This window comes from Humulus lupulus, chromosome 5 (genome assembly GCF_963169125.1).
Source record: "Humulus lupulus chromosome 5, drHumLupu1.1, whole genome shotgun sequence".
Taxonomy (NCBI): domain Eukaryota; kingdom Viridiplantae; phylum Streptophyta; class Magnoliopsida; order Rosales; family Cannabaceae; genus Humulus; species Humulus lupulus.
In genome coordinates, this window is record NC_084797.1 from 244,389,500 (window position 1) to 244,406,309 (window position 16,810).

Sequence of the window (16,810 nt, forward strand, 5' to 3'; positions counted from 1 at the left end):
CTACTTAGGGTTGGGTTAAGGAAGCGCCGAACTAAAAATGTCAGTGAAGAGAGAAGAGTAAGCTAGCTATATATATAAGGTTTAAATATGGCTAGCTAGGGCAATTGATAGAAATTGAAATAGAAATAGAATTTTTTTTACAAAAGATGTAGAAATAATGATTATTATTATTATTATTATTATTATTATTATTAGTAGGTAATACATGTGAGGTGAGAGAAAAGACATACTGCATATTACATGTGAGATGTGAGAGTGTGAAAAGGAAAGATGACATTTCTCTCGTCTCATTCCCCCCGCGACGTAATGACGTTCGAATTGTGGTCGTTGAGAGCTTGAGCGAAAACTTATTTATTTATTTGGAATGGAAGCAAATACTAAATTATTTTATCATATTTGTTAAAACTTTAATAGGAAAATTATAAAATTAACCAAATTATTAATCCCTATATAAATTCAATTATCATTTTAAAACGTAACCATTATTTTTTTATATCTTTGCCTTAATCTAATTTATGACCTACTAATAAAATTGATAGACAAATAAACCTGAAAGAACATATATATATAAATATATAGATGATTGTAAATATTAAAATTAAAAATGATCAAATTGAGACTAAATTCAAATTATAATTACTTTTTCAAGAATAAAGTGACGTTGTCGAAATGCATTTTATTGACTCGTTTTGTTTTAACAATATAATTATAAGTTAAATGGATTCGGTTTAAAGAGTTAATATAGTGGAGTCATATGGGCTGCTTTTTACTTTTCATCACGAGTTTAAAAATAATACATGTGTTGTGATTTGAGAATATATATATATATATATATTCTTTACGTTTTTAATATTTCGCTTGAGCCTAACATCAGCCATGAATGACTCAGTTTTAAAAAAGATGGTGCATTGTCGTTACCTCATTATATATATATATATATATTTTCCTTCTTTCTCTAATAAATTAAACCAGTTAAGATGATTAATATAATTATCGAACGGCATTACGTCAGCCAACGGCTTGAAATGGCAATACATGTGTTGTGATTTGAGAATATATATATATATCCAGTAAAATCTCTCGATAATAATAATAATAATAATAATAATAATAATAATAATAATAATAATAATAATAATGTTGGGACCAACATATTTTATTGAGTAATGATATATACACTCAAACATTATCCAGAGTGACGTGTCATTGCTTTTTAAAATAGTAGGTCCCATTTTTAATAAATGTGATTGGCTAGAGAAATCAGTCATGTACGTCACTGTGTGTAATGTTTAGGTACATATTTTTGGTCCACATATCATTACTCTATTTTATTACTGTTATCCCCGTTTCTTCCTACATGTACGAGTCCACACTGTAAGTCCATGGCCCGCTTTGCTGAGAGTTAAGGCCCAGTCCGGGCCCATTAGGCGAGGGGAAGACGGGTATTGGCAGCCCAAGTCACGGAAAGGCCCAAAGGGTTACCGGGAGAGTAAGCTGAGACCATTGTCACGGCAGGTTGTATAAACCCGGGACTGTATACTGAGATGTTCCCTGAGGTACGGTAAAGGAGGTCGCGGCTACCAAATCCAAGATTGGGCCGGGATCTCCGTGGATGAACCCGGGTCCTGGTAAATGAAACGGGAACCTTGGTAAACGGACTGGGATGGGTTGTCCGAGTTTGGCGAGATAAAGTGTCCGAGATACTGACATCGTCCCATGAAGCGTGGGGTGTTGTCCCCACGCTTCACCTGCAGAAGAGACTACCTCGAGATTGTACGCCGTTGGTTCAGAACTGCGCCGCCACTACTCTGACTGATCTTGTCTCCCAAATCTTCCTCGTAGCCCATAACACCCAAACTGAAACACCAGTCTGTCGCGTGTCTTAGAATAAGATAGTATTTGGGCTGGCCCAATGGGCTTTGATTAATATATGTTTCATATTTCAATCATTTGTATTGAACTCCCATGAGAGAAGCCAATGGTATTTACACCCTTATTGGGCCTTGATTAGCCCGGCCCAAGCCCAGTGCACTCATGTGCCTATAAATACGAATAGTGGTGCACTGAGGAGGGGATCATATATTTTGATGATAAGCAGTTACTCTGCTCAAACTTGTAAAATTGTCAAAAGTTCTCTAAGCTCTAATACAACTGTCTCGTGGAATAAGGCTCATTAACACTCCAACCACGTAAAAAAAAACGCTGTTTGTATGGAAATATAATATTTGAGTGTTAATTTTTTAGATTGGATTAAATAATTTGAGTGTTAGATTATTAGATTGGGTTAATAAAATTTGATTATTAGAGTGTGTTTTGTTTCTTTTAAATTGAATTTTGTTGTTGTTGTTGTTGTTCTTATTTTTTTTATTCTTAGTGTTGATGAATATTGATACTTTGTTGTTAGTTTTTAGTAAAATTATGATATTTTGAATAAAAAATTGAATAATTAATAAAATTAAGACTAATAGTTATAAATTATATAGTCATTTGTAATATATATGTATTGCTTTGTATATGTTCTCGGACTGGATATTTTTTTTATGTGTTATTTGCAGGTTTTTAAATTTTGAGATATATGAAAATACAGTTATTATGCTGCCAAATTTTTTATAGAATTAAAAGTACTCAATAAAATTTATAATTTAATAAATAGTGAATTGATAAGTAAAATAATATATTTTTAATTATGATTAAATAAAATTAACAATAACATTAGGCAACCAAATTTTTATAAAAATAAACATTAATCTTGAATATTAATTAAATAAGTAATAAATCCTAAAGTAATTAAATAACTTTTAACCAAATCTTAGAATTTTTGTGTAAATTAATAAAACTATTCAATAAAGCATAAGTACAATATGTAATTTAATAAATACTGAATTAATATGTAAAAAATAATATTTGTTAGTTCTGATTAAATAAAATCAAAAAATATAGTATTAGAAAACCAATTTTAAATATAATATTAATAATTATTAAAATTAATTTAATTGTAAAAGATTAACCATTAATTGTAATTAAAATTAAAATTAATATTTGAAGTTAGAAAAAAAATGTCAAATTTAAATAATTTTAATAATATTTAGACTCAAATATATATTATACTTAGATATCATAAAACAACATAATTAACTTCAAAGAACATAAGACATTATAAAAACAATATTTATTTTTATTTGTTTTTCTTTGGTAATAAGAAATTATTACCAAATATACGATAGTGTGTTATTATCACCTAGTGATAATTTTTTTATTTTATTATTGTTCATCACAAGAAGCCTTAGACCCGTTCGGAGAGGGTGAGTCATTAAAGACTCTTATACCCGATTCTCTTATTGGTAAGCATGAAAGATATGGTGGCCAAAAAAGAAAGCATACAAAAGAGTAAGTTGGTTGACGAAAAAAAATATATATTTTTTGAGCTCCCATATTAGGCCAACATAATGTTGCGACACAATCTAGATGTTATAGTGATTATTTAAGTGGTAATTTTATAATATGTTGAAGTAATTAATTTTAACAATAATTGATTATTATAGTTATTATGTTTAGTATAAATGTAATTTTAATATCGATTAATTTGACAGATATGACTGATGTTATTGCTCAATCTCACAGGGGTGATGGTGGAGATAAGTACCAAATGCCACAAAATCGTTATAGTGGTTGCACAGATACGTAGTGGCAAAAAGCCATTGAATTTTTTCGACGCCCATAAATTATAGTATTAATTTCTTGCTAAACTTAACTCTTTTAATTAAATATATTACTAATAGAAATTTTTGCAGAAACGTTCTGGGGTCAACAAGTAAAATAGGAAGAAACTAAAAGAGCTTAGTTACGGAGGTTCTCACTCAATTACAGTGTTGCGCTATAAAAATGTTAGTTAATTAATTCTTTTTAAGTTAGTTTTTCTTATTTACATTTAATTATTATTTTTATAGAAATATATGTACGTGACAGTACAATTTAGAGACTGGGCAACTTGAGCCTATCCTGGATAGCTAGATGGATACTCACCAAAAATCAGGTCAGGCACAGGGTGGGGCTAATTTATGAGCTGGGTTTCGAGGGTTTTGCTTTGGCTTGGAGAGCTCTGCTTGGTACTTGTGAGGGTTGTACGGATTTGAAGCTAGCAAAGATTGCAGCTGCAAAAGTGATAGAGTTGGAGGGTGACAAGGGTTATGCCTACATTGTTATTTCTAACATGTATGCATCTTATGGCAAATGGGACGATGTTAAGGCAGTGAGGAAGTTGACAAGGGAGGAAGGAGCAAGAAAAGAAGCTTTTTATAGTTGGATCGAGGTTGTCCCTTACTCACCTTCATAATAATGAAACAATTACAAGAAATAGTCATAGGAGTTTTTAAGAATTAGTGAAATTGTTACTTAAAACCATTTTTACTAATTTACCATACATGCCAAGCCTGGATGTAGCATACAATTGAGAAGCCAATCGCTCCCATCACCACCATAAGAAAAAAAAGCATTGTAAAAACCAGTTTCGGAGAAAAGAAAGGTTGTTTATTCAATTAGTAGTAAAATTGAACAGCACAAACTGAAACATTATTTCTCAATCACAAAATATCATGTGTTAGATGAATTTTGAGCTGGAATCATTGTAGCTACATGGTAAAAAGCTGGAGTTTTACTAAGTAAAAACTATAAGAATCTTTTCTTCTAGTTCATCATTATAGCTTCTTGTCATAGTGAGTCTTCTTCACGCAAGTCACCTTGGAACCGACAAACTAAGCTCTGATCAACACAGAATGATTTGAGTCAGAACACAAGAATTAAAACACTGTTATAATGCAACATTATGCATATTACAGAGGTCACGAATCAATCTCAGTAAGAAAATAATGTAAATCTTGTCGTTTCTCCATGATATGTTCTAAACATTTTTTTAAAAGTAAAAATAAACCCTTTGGATCTACAGCAATCGACAGTGCCATCAATTTTAGTCCAATATGAAGCGTAGATGACAGTGTTCACCTCCAAACACACACATGTCTCACGTGCCATTAATTTCATCTGGGGAAAACTCTATTCACTAACAACTGAATCACTCTTTAGTGCTAAATGTAAGCCAAAAATCTGTAGCAAATGTATGATTTTGTTTAGTCCTCAAATTAGATTCACCTTGCTGCATCAGCTTAAAACTTGTTCTAACTAACTAGTTATTTGTCTTGACTTATTATACTAAAATGACATTTGCAAAAAACTTTCTATTAAACATTCGATCAAGCTATAACCTCAATGAACAGAATATTATTAGAACCCTCAAAAAATACCTACTGATGTCTATCATTATGCTAATCCTATACTAGTTTGTTCGAAGTTCTAATATCCAATTCATGGAAACTAACAGGGCAATGTTGAAAAATGTATATTTGTTAACATTATAAGAATAGTAAGGGATTCAAAAATAAAGAGAAAAGAAAGCACATGAAAAACACCTTTCTGGATTTTCAAATATTTGGCAAGAAGCATTATAGTCCATTTTGAATTTATTTTTTTAGTGAATACAGAAATATTTTGATAAGTTATGGATTCGAGGTTATTTTCACTGTTACATCAGCTAAGCTCTCTGGCAAGGGTCGGTCATGTCACAACCTGAAAATTTTGTTCAACAGGTTGAAAACAGAGCTGAAAAAAACTCTCTTTTACAAACTTTCATTTCATTGGGAACGTTTTTTTGCTTGATCTATGGAAGATTTTGCTATGCTTTCTTTAATATGGTTATTTCTGAATTATTATAGCTTAAATTAAATTGTTTGAATGCAGGTGGTGATGGCTTTCGTTGGAGAAACTAGAGGTATTCAAAAGTGATAGAGTTGGAGGGCGACAAGGGTTATGCCTACATTGTCCCCTATTCACCCCCATAAAATGAAACAATTACAAGAAATCGGAAAAGGAGTTACTAAGAATTAGTGAAATTGTTACTCAAAAAACATTTTTGCGAATTTACCATATATGCCAAGCTCGGATGTAGTATACAATTGAGGAGCCAATCGCTCCCATCACCACCAAAAGAAAAAAAAAGCACCAAGATCTTAAGTTGTAGTGGCAAGAATCAAAGATAGGAAAGATTGTTTTTTCAATTAGTAAAAAAATTGAACAGCACAAACTGAAACATTATTTCTCAATCACAATATCATGTGTTGGATGAAATTTGAGTTGGAATCATTGTAGCTACATAGTAAAAAGCTGGAGTTTTAATAAGTAAAAACTATAAGAATCTTTTCTTCCAGTTCATCAAAATAGCTTCTTGTTATAGCGAGTCTTCTTCACGCAAGTCACCTTGGAACCGACAAACCAAGCTCTGAATCAATACGGAATGATTTGAGTCAGAACACAAGAATTAAAACACTGTTATGATGCAACATTATGCATATTGCAAAGTTCATGAATCAATCTCAAAAAGAAAATACATCATCCATATGAATTTGAAAAAATAATGTAAATCTTGTCACTTCTCTCAATGATATGTTATAAACATTTTCATCAAGTAAAAATAAACCCTGTGCCTCTACAGCAATCGACTAGCTTTCACTAGATAGTTAGACACGGACTCCATTAGCAGACGAGACACATTATCTAAAGCAGTTTGGTTGGCCGAATGTTTTTAATCCAATATGAAGCATAGATGACAGTGCCCACCTCCAAACACATCACACATGTCTCACGTGCCATCAATTGCATCTGGGGAAAAGGAGCAACTATGTTATTAGGGTGTAGTGTACTCTATTCACTAACAACTGAATCACTCTTAAGTGTAAAATTAAGCCAAAAACTTGTAGCAGATGTATGATTTTGTTTACTCCTCAAATTTGAGTCACCTTGCAGCCTTGCTACATCAGCTTTGTTCTAACTAGTTATGTGTCTTGACTTATTACCAGAATGGCACTAGGAAAAAGCTTTCTATTAAACATTCTGTCAAGCAACAACCTCAATGAACAGAATATGAGAACCCTCCAAAAAAACCTATTGCTTTCTATCATTATACTATCCTATACTAGTTTGTTCAAAGTTCTAATATTCAGCTCGTGGAAACTAACAGGGTAATGTTGAAAAATGTCATATTTATTAACTTTAAGAATAGAAAGGGATTCAAAAGTAAAGGGGAAAGAAAGCACACGGCAAACAAAAGCAATAGTAGGTCGTGCAAACAATGAAAGTGCCAGTACAACTGTACAACAAGGAATCATTTTTTCAATCAAGAGATAGGAACGAATAAAAATTTCCAAACTAGCATGAGTTAACTAATTCTAAGGTTTCTAAGGGAGAAATCATCGATTCATACTTGATAATGATGCAGTGGGACATTTCTAGCAGGTCTGGTAAAATCCCAAATTTTTTCTTTAAGGCCTATAGGTATTATGTGCCTGCAGGAACAAATAATCCAGTCAGATAGAATACACATTTATCCCGGTATCACATTGCCTAAACTTATGCTAATGTCAAAACACAAGGTTGTTGAAAATTCACAGAGGCCCACTAGCACTAAGAAATATTAGGCTTTTAGAGGAAAAAAGGGTTAAAGAAAGAGTCTTTTCAGGACTAATAGGTTCTAATATATAGGTGCCTGAACAAAGACACTTATAATAGGAACTATTACCCAAGTTTGCGCACCAAATAAACTATCTTCTTCTTCAATTTCAAACATAAATTAAGAATTGTTCATATTTTTATTCTATTATATATGTGCTCGACTAAAGATACCATCTTTAGAGTTGAAATATTACCCAAGTTTACGAACCAAACACACTCTTTTCTTAGTCAATTTCAAACATAATTGAAGGGTTTCAAATAATTTGATTCTAATTTCATTTTTTGATTGAAAGGGGTGAAAATTAAGCTAAAGGAAAAATGTTTAGAAGGAACAAGGATATGCATAAAATGCGTTTATGGGCAAGTGTATGTGTATGTATCCACTCACAGTTAAAAGAAAGAAAAATGTGATATTAGAGGCCGGGATAGGTGCAGCAGAGTGTACCCTGTGAGAGAGCACGGCAGCTCCGGGAGGTTGTGCTGAGACATGCCGTCAATCTGGCCGCCGCGACCGCGCTGTGGAATGGCAAAAGTGACTGCACGCATCCCAGTTGCGCTGGAGGCCTATTGGGACAATGAAATTGATTAGAAAAATGAAGAAAGATAGAAGAAAAGAACCATAATTTGATATTAGAACAAAGAAAGACCTGGATAGAGAGAAGCGGTTGAGAGGAGTGGTAGAAGAGGTAGGGAGAGAGGAAGAGGGAGGTTTGCGGTTGAATGGAGTTGATCTTATGGCGGCTCTAATGGACGAAAAGGATGCTCTGTTCGCCAATCGGTTGCAGGCTGAGGCCATTACTGTCAGAAACGCGAAGACGAAGACGAAGACGAAGGAGCAGCCGAGATCTCAATTCTCTGTCTCAAAGGAAAGAGATGAATTGAAAGGGTTTTGGGTTTTGGTAGCTTCGGCTTTACTACATATCCACACCCACTTAATTGGGCCTATTGTTTTGGGCTTCCTGTTGGGCTGGGCTCCACTTTTACAAGTGATATAAATCCATTTAAATAACAATAGTTGTATAATTCAATTTAGTTAATTTATTGAGGAAAGATTACATAACTATGCGTTGTAGTGTGACATTTCTCATTGAAACGTGAGTCTTTGGGCACTACTGGTGCCCAATATTACAACATTTGAATTGAAAGGTTCTCACACATTTGAATTGAATAAGTATTGTGATGTATTACTAACTAATCATATGGTGTCACCTCATGCGGTGTTAGGCACCTTAAGGTGCCAAATCGCAACACTCGTATTAATATGTATTGAAATATTAAGTGGTGTTATTTGGCACCCTATGATTGGTTAGCAATATCCTATAATATTTATTAATTTTAAATGTGTGGGACCTGATATTGGATTGCACCAATAGCGATACACCACTTTCTTGTGGTGTGGGCGCCAATAATGTCCCTTAACAATTCTCCTAAAATATTACATATAATAATGTGGTAATGCTTTCTAAAACAACTAATCTTGTTGAATTTTTTTTTCACATGATTGCGTGTAAAATTTTGGTGCATATTTGAGTAAGAGAGAAGATAGAAGTTGGAATCACTGAGTTTAATAAAGTACTTGTGAGAATCCAACAAATCTTAGTTCTCAAGTTCTAAATGTTAGCAAGATTCAACATTACTTGATAAAGGTTTAATCTTTTCATAAGAGGAGATATCAACTCCATCATGTTTCTTCCCTAAGAGTGTTACTATTTGGCACCTTAAGGTGCCTAACAACACATGAGGTGGCACCTCAGGATTGGTTAACGATACCCTATAATACTTATTAAATTCAAATAAGTGGGACCCAATATTAAATTGCACTAATAGCAGTATGCCACGTACTTGTAGTGTTGGGCACCGGTGGTACCCCTTAGCAATTCTCTAACCAGAATGAAGAAGGAATATCACGCCTCCTTTTTAGCGAGAATTTTTAAAAATCCTTGCTAATAACCCGAGCAATAGCGAGAATTTATGTCTCTCTTACCTTCTTTGTTGTAGTGAAAATATAATTAGAGCTAGATATGTATTATAATGTGTTTAAATAAAATAGATATAAATTAAAGTCTATAGCTTTGACTTCATCAAATTTGTGTGAGGAATGAATATAAAGAAATAACAAGAAAGACTGAAGTTAAATTTGTTTACTAATTAATTAAGTTTACTATAAAATTTGGGGGAATGATACAAAAAAGAGAGAGAATCCCATGAGGAAGAAGTACTAGTACTGTTAATAGAATTAGAACCTCCAAAGAAGGTAGCTGCGTCATCAAATTGTTGTTCCTGATGTTGATGATGGTGGTGAATATCATTTTTGTCATAAGTAATTGCTGAAGGATACTGCACCATCATCATCATTTCTTCTTCTGAATCTATAGACAAATTATTATTATTATTAATGCTAAGCACTGATGGTGATGATGATAAATTCGAGGCATGATGATGATGATCGGATGATGATGATGTAGCCTTGACATGATGAGTAGTGTTGTTATCAGTACTATGGCTGCTGACGATGGTCGACGGCGGTGGTTTGTTGCTGGACCAGACCCCACTCCACGATGAATTATGATCACCGTGCAGTTGATCATGACCCTGCTGCCCACCATGGCCTGCAAGGCCATGATTATGATCATCCAACACCACACTTAGTTGATCATCAGCCGTATTAACATTATTACTCATCATATATTGATTCTGATGAGGTGGTTTGGCCGTGAAAGGGAAGAGTAGGGCGGCGGCCTTGGTGGTGGGCTTGGCTTCACCATTACTATCCAACAACTTGGCTTTAAGGGCTCCTAGTAAGCCCTCTGAGGCTGCAGAGCTAGTAGGCGCACACACTTGCTCGAAAGAAAAGGGCTCCAAGTTGTTGTGATCTTGATCATCTTGGTTAGAAGACGAGGCAGGCAATTGGAAGTTGGTGCGTGCGTTGGCCCCACGCAAGGCGCGCGCAGCATCGTCGTACGCGCGCGCGGCGTCCTCGGCTGTGTCGAAGGTGCCGAGCCAAAGTCTGACCTTCTGTAGAGAGTCCTTTATCTCCGCCACCCATCTGCCGGAAGGTCTCTGCCGAACTCCGACGAATTTTTGGTGGCCTCTGGTGGTGCTGCTCGATGATTTTCTTCTCAAACCAGTTGTCACCATTGGCGTATACAGAGATCAAAGTGGCTAGAGTTGTGTACATATATGCATATATACTTATAGGAAGGCTTTCCATATAGGCATATATTATTCTAGTATATATGTTAAGGTATCTGCAGTTCTTTGCAAATGGACAAACCACAAAATACAAACTCAGAGAGAGACTTTTTGTTATTAAATTAGCAGGCCTTGGCCTTCACGTTATTGTTTGTCATCAGCTGTAAATATTTTAATTAGAGATATTTTTGGGACGAAAGTAACTAAATTATTATGTTTGTAACAATTAAGTATCTAAGTTATTTTTTTTACGATAAAAGTATTTTTTGTTCGTCCAATTTAGTGCACTTGGTTATTTTGAGCCTATGTGTTGGGAAATTTATTTATAAAGTACTGCAAAAATTTCTTAAATTGGTTATTTTTGCTGCAAATATATATTTAATTGGGTAATTTTCCTACAAATATTTATTTAATTGAGTACTTTCGCTGTAAATACATATTTAATTAGGTATTTTTGCCTACATGTTACAATCGAACTTAACGGTCAGAATTGACGGTTATACAAATTGCACCAAAATATGAACGAAATATCCTTTTGTCGACAAAAAAATAACTTAAATACTCTTATATACTTTCACCGCAAATATTTCTTTAAATTATTAACAAACAAAATATATACAACTCTTTGTATACGTATATATGATAATGAAACAAAAACATCATTGACCATGGATAATTTTACTAGTATATATATATCATGTCATATTAATAGTTTATTTTGTCATCATCCCTAAGCCGCACGATTAATATATTGCATTATTTAATTGATCGATGTTTCGTATATCTTCTATAATTGATCATAATTTATTTAGAATATGTAAGAAGTAATTATGTTATTGTCATCATACTTTACTTAATTATCTACTCCCCTAAGCTATTAATTTTCTTAATACCAACCACTCCACTAAAATTTTACAATTTCGTATTGTTAATCATTTTTAAGAGTATATATCTTTTTTTTATATATATATATAACATTACAAAAATATATTAACTATATTAAAAAATCTACACACAAGATTGTTTCTCACACCACATATAATATATATTTTTTTTTTAAAAATGAACCACAAATATAATTAAAAGAAGAAAAAGTCTAACTATATTGGAGCTAAGAGCATATAGTCATAATTAGTAGCTTAAAAAATGATTTATTTCAACAATCAATCGATAATAACATAAGAAAAGTACTAGGAAAATGACCCTTTTCACAGTTAATATCTACCAAGTGATGATTGTTATTGTTTTTGGAATATTACCTAAGCTTATTAAGTATTTATATATATATATTGCAAAATTTGTAAAAAAGGAAAAAAAGAAAAGAAAAAGGTTAGTGTGGCAATAGTGTTATTATTGCATTGATGCATATAATAATTGGCTCAATATATGTAGAATTATTAAGAAGTGGATGGGATTTATTGATTGTATGGTTGAGAGTAAATTAAATTATAATAAGAGTTGTATGTATATGTGTAGTGCTTTGTTTGGATCTTATTCACTGCGCGTGTGAATGATAGAGATGTTTTCCAAACTATTATTATATATGGTATTTTAATTGGAAGTACATAATCACACTTGTTAATTTTTTCCCTGAATCTTCTCTCCCAATCAAAATCCCTACTAATATTAATATAAAGAGACTCACGTACTCATGAGTTTTCACTACTACAAAAATATTTTTTTATGACACTTTTTAAGACACTCATACAGATGCGAGTCCTAAAAATTTGATTTATTTTTTTAATATACACATCTTGAACTTTTTAGGATTTCCGTTGTGAGTTCTTAAAAAAATTTCTTTAGTTTTAAGACTCTCAAATAGAAAATTTGTGCTCCATAAGTCTTAAAAACTTTTTTAGAGTACGCAAATCCTAAAAGTCTTTTTTTTTAGTAGTATTTGTCTGTTGTTTTCTTAAACTATAATACCATATTATAATCACATGGATCATTTGAATGGAAACCTTTGTGATCAGACTTTGTCAACCCCAAAAACTAAAAAGAATGGTAAAGGTGACTTTGTTGGAAAGATAATTGAACCATATAGTATACCATATTCTTAGATAGTAAGCAATATATTGGTTCTATTCCAAATGTTCAGGTTTAGCATATTCTCTTGATTAAATTTGTAAGGCCAATATGATTGGCTAATAGGGTTTAGTGAATCTGAATATATTTCAAGCACTAGAATTTAATACCTCAGCTTATTTTGTTGATTTATCCATTGACCCAAAACCCCACCTTTTGATTTTTCTTTTCCCTTCTTCCCTTTTCATTAGTTTTTTATTCTCCTATTTGAAAATTCCACAAAAGACAATACTTTTGGTCTTTGAAAGTGGCTAATACGTTTCACTATTTCTTATGTCAAATTTTTTCAATACAAAAGGCCTAAACATATACTTATACTGCCAAAAATACATAAAAGAATTTCCTTTACTTTCTTTGACTGTAAATATGAATAATTTTGAGTATATAATCATCAATGTGAAAAAGATGAAAAGAAAAATAAGTATTGTTGTAAGTAAGAAAAAGAGAGTAAAAATAATAAAGAGAGCTTAGAGAGAGTGATTTTGGATGAAAAAGACTGATTATAAGAGTTATTGTCATCAGACTGTAAAAAAGAGCTGAGCTTGAAATTTGGATTGGAGCCATACAAGGCCTGAACTCCCTCAACATCATCCATTTTCAGATCAATCTTCTTACTCCGAGGACTCAAGCTCGGATACATAACAGCCTCTTTCACCTTCGAATGCCCTAACCCTAACAAGTGCCCAATCTCATGAGTCGCCACTGACTCCAAATCGATCGCTGACTTTGACTTTTCCCTCTGAAAATCAACGCTCCACGACTCCGCCGCGTCCAGGTGGAACCTCCCGTTCTCCGGTGAGAAAGCGTGGGCCAACACTCCCAACACCCCATCGAACGGCTCTCCGTCCCCGTGATCGCCTCTGTAAAACCCTATCTTTATATCGGCCGAGTAGTAATCCTCGATTTCCGTGAAGTTCACCGGAATCACCGCCGACCACCGGCTGAAAGCTCGTCTGAAGACGGTGCGGACTTCGGTGGAGCTCAGGGATTTGAGCATGGCGTTTGGGGAGAAGCCGTAGGAGAGCGTCACCGGAGACGTCCTCTGCCATCTCGGCTTGCCGTAGAAGTAAGCGAAGTGGCGGGTCTGGTGTAGGGAGACGGCGGCGCTGGGGTTGGTGTCGTCGGCGACGCCGCACCTGGGGGACATGATGGTGTGGATGGTGTCGGAGTCGAGGTTACCGGTGACCGGCAAACCCAGGTTTTTCTGGTAGAGGATTATGGCGGATTGTAGCTGGGGATCGAAGGTGTCGTCGCTGCAGTTGTGGGCGGCGGTCAGGTAACCGAAACGCTGCAAGTACTTTTTGAGGTCGGACATGCCGCTGACGTGGCTGCCCTTTTGGGCGTCGAGGAACCTGGAGAAATCATGCCACGTGGCGTTGAGTGTGTCGGCGGTTATTACCGTTACATGGTCCGGTAGAGTTCTGGCGGGAGAAGATGGAGGAGGAGCCAGGACGAGGAGGAATAAGAATAGCGTCAAGACATGGCGGTTATAATTATAACTGAAAAAAAAGGGAATCATAGCTTTGAATTTGTTTTGTTGTGTTTTGGCAGTTGCAAAATTCTTTGAATATAAATATTGTATTTGGGCATATGGGCAGGAAAGGGAAACATTCAAACTACATATGTTGGAGGATTTGATTTTTTGAAATTATTTTTTTTTGCTTCTTTATAAACAAAAAAGGGAAACTAGTATGACATAATCAAAAAAAATAAAAAAATGATTATTAATTACTAAAGAGTGGAAGATTGATTTGGGGAAGTGAAATTGAAATAGATGAGAAAGGCTAAAAGGGGTGAGGAAAGCAATGAAGATTCTGGCGTGCCTGCCTTTCATTTGGGGATTCTGACTCTTATTTGGTCACCTAAGCAAAGCTAATAATAAATCATGTTAAATTGTAATGTTTGGTTGATTTGGTGGGCAAACCACTTAAACATAACACATAGTTATATATATATATATATAAATTTATGTGTGTGTGTTCTACTTCCATCTAATTATGAACCAGAAAACTAATATGGACATATGTGCTCTGTTTCGTATTTGTTGACCAAAACCAAGTTTAATACATGTTAGACTACAAACACACCGTGTTTGAAACTCCCACGCCTCAGTCTACGTCAATTGCTCTGCTAAATACGTAAACATGAGAAAGAAACATCTTATATAATATGTGTATAGCGACTGTTAAGGTCCAAATCATGTGTGATTTCACTTTCGAAAGACCTCATCAACTTATCCAGATGACCAATCATATACATATTCATATGTGTGATGTGTCATCATATATAGGATCAACCAGTTTGCCTGATTCCTTTCATTATGTACAGTTCGTTGTTAGCAGTAGCAGTAACTGATAATATTGACTGGAAAAAAAGATGTGAAGTTTTGAAAAGGGTAACATGAAAGTATTGGGTTAAGTATTATTAATTACATCGAAAAAGAATTAGATGATGACAAGTTAGTAAGTTGTTTATTGTGGTTGGAATATTTAGTTGACTGAGAAATTGACCCAGTTGGAATACTAAGTTGAATTCATTAATGGAGCTTCTCCAATTTTGATGTTAAGTTACCAACCCATAATCTGGAAAGTGCTTATTCATTCATTCATGGGAAAGTACTCTATATATATATATATTCCATGTTATTTAATACTTGAATTAATGGCTAGTTGAACTGGTCAACTATGTATAAATATAATTATTTTGATATAATAGAAAAGTGATTTAGCAAGAAAGGAAGTTCAACTTCTTCACCAATATTTCAAACAAGCTTAAGCTAATTTACGTAATTGTTTTGTCTTTGTAACATTAGGTAGTTTTATGTTTTAATAATCAAGTTTTAATATATGGACATAGTTACAAAGACAAATTAATATAATGGTATCAAAAAATTAAGACCTTTTCTTAATTTCAAACCATACAAGCCTAAAACAACTTAATAATATCAGAATCAGCTCACGACTAATAGCATCAGTACAATTCTATTGACAACCCAATTCTATTATTATTATTATTATTTCATTCAAAAAGAAAAGAAACAAAATTGTCCCAGCAGCAGCTGATACAAGTGAAAATGGTTGAATTCTGATTCAATTCGGAAACAATAAACTGTTTAACAACGACAAAAAGGTTAAAAAAAAAAAACGATGATAATGCATAAACACGACAATAATTTAAAAAAACGACAAAAATATCAAAAAAAGGACGATAATGTATAAAACGACAAAATTTAAAAAACAACAAGAAATTATTAAACGACGAAACTGATAAAAACGACAAACATCATAATAAAACGACGATAGTATATCAAACGACAATAATTTTAAAAAACGACAAAACTATCATAAACGACGACGGTGCGTAAAACGACAATAATTTCAAAAAACGTCGACAATATAAAAACGACAAAATTATAAAAAAACGACGATAATACATAAAACGACAACTTTTTTTTTGCAGAAAAAAACGACAATAATTTTGAAAGCCACAAAACTATCAAAAAAACGACGATAATATTTAAAACGACAACAATGTATATAACGACAAAACTATTAGAAAGAATAGAAGAAAGTAAAAAAACGAAAACGACTACTGTTAAACCGACATAACTGTATAAAAAGGACAGAACTGAGAAACAATAATTTATTTTAAAAATGACAAAACTGTTAGAAAAAAAGAAGAGAGAATTAAGTAAAAACGATGAAACTATTTATAAACGACAATGAGAAAAAACAAGAATGAAATTAAAACGACCAAAGCTCTAAAAGCGACAATTTTGGATACGATGAATAGAATTTAGAGAACTAAATCTAAGTTTGAGATGTGGTCATCAACTTATAATAATTAATTAGTTATCATTTCTTCAATCAAAGGCATAGAATATTTTTTTTTACTTATTATATATAAAACACTATGTATATACATATAATTCTCCAAATGACTTTATTATGATGTTAATATTATTAAATATATATAT

General features: G+C 33.2%; 3 protein-coding genes across 7 annotated transcripts; all 3 read right to left on the reverse strand.

Annotated features, from left to right (window-relative positions):
• Positions 1 to 6,084: 6,084 nt before the first annotated feature.
• On the reverse strand, positions 6,085 to 8,442 carry LOC133778750 (protein NONRESPONDING TO OXYLIPINS 2, mitochondrial-like). 5 transcript variants are annotated; one of them, XR_009869133.1, is made up of 4 exons: positions 8,205 to 8,442; positions 8,003 to 8,121; positions 7,310 to 7,391; positions 6,085 to 6,328 (listed from the first exon to the last, which is right to left on the reverse strand). XR_009869133.1 is itself a non-coding variant. In XM_062218769.1 (4 exons), exons 1-3 carry the CDS (start codon positions 8,351 to 8,353, stop codon positions 6,689 to 6,691), a joined length of 288 nt encoding a protein of 95 aa, XP_062074753.1. In that variant the 5' UTR covers positions 8,354 to 8,442; the 3' UTR covers positions 6,085 to 6,328; positions 6,667 to 6,688. The 5 variants fall into 5 exon arrangements, 3 of the variants coding, with proteins under 3 accessions (XP_062074753.1, XP_062074752.1, XP_062074750.1); XM_062218769.1 differs by lacking the exon at positions 7,310 to 7,391 and adding an exon at positions 6,667 to 6,708; XR_009869134.1 differs by lacking the exon at positions 6,085 to 6,328 and adding an exon at positions 6,661 to 6,708.
• Positions 8,443 to 9,683: 1,241 nt separating this feature from the next.
• Positions 9,684 to 10,786, reverse strand: LOC133834131 (ethylene-responsive transcription factor 3-like). The gene has a single exon (XM_062263627.1). It carries the CDS (start codon positions 10,693 to 10,695, stop codon positions 9,706 to 9,708), a length of 990 nt encoding a protein of 329 aa, XP_062119611.1. The 5' UTR covers positions 10,696 to 10,786; the 3' UTR covers positions 9,684 to 9,705.
• Positions 10,787 to 13,066: 2,280 nt separating this feature from the next.
• Positions 13,067 to 14,793, reverse strand: LOC133778751 (metalloendoproteinase 1-MMP-like). The gene has a single exon (XM_062218770.1). It carries the CDS (start codon positions 14,351 to 14,353, stop codon positions 13,226 to 13,228), a length of 1,128 nt encoding a protein of 375 aa, XP_062074754.1. The 5' UTR covers positions 14,354 to 14,793; the 3' UTR covers positions 13,067 to 13,225.
• Between the last annotated feature and the right edge of the window lie 2,017 nt (positions 14,794 to 16,810).

Bases quoted from the DNA above. Each gene is read 5' to 3' on its own strand.
- LOC133778750 (XM_062218766.1), bottom strand. From the start codon at position 8,353: ATGGCCTCAGCCTGCAACCGATTGGCGAACAGAGCATCCTTTTCGTCC. The intron at 8,122-8,204 runs GTCTTTCTTTGT...TTGTCCCAATAG, and splicing joins AACCGCTTCTCTCTATCCAG to GCCTCCAGCGCAACTGGGAT.
- LOC133778751 (XM_062218770.1), bottom strand. From the start codon at position 14,353: ATGATTCCCTTTTTTTTCAGTTATAATTATAACCGCCATGTCTTGACG.
- LOC133834131 (XM_062263627.1), bottom strand. From the start codon at position 10,695: ATGGTGACAACTGGTTTGAGAAGAAAATCATCGAGCAGCACCACCAGA.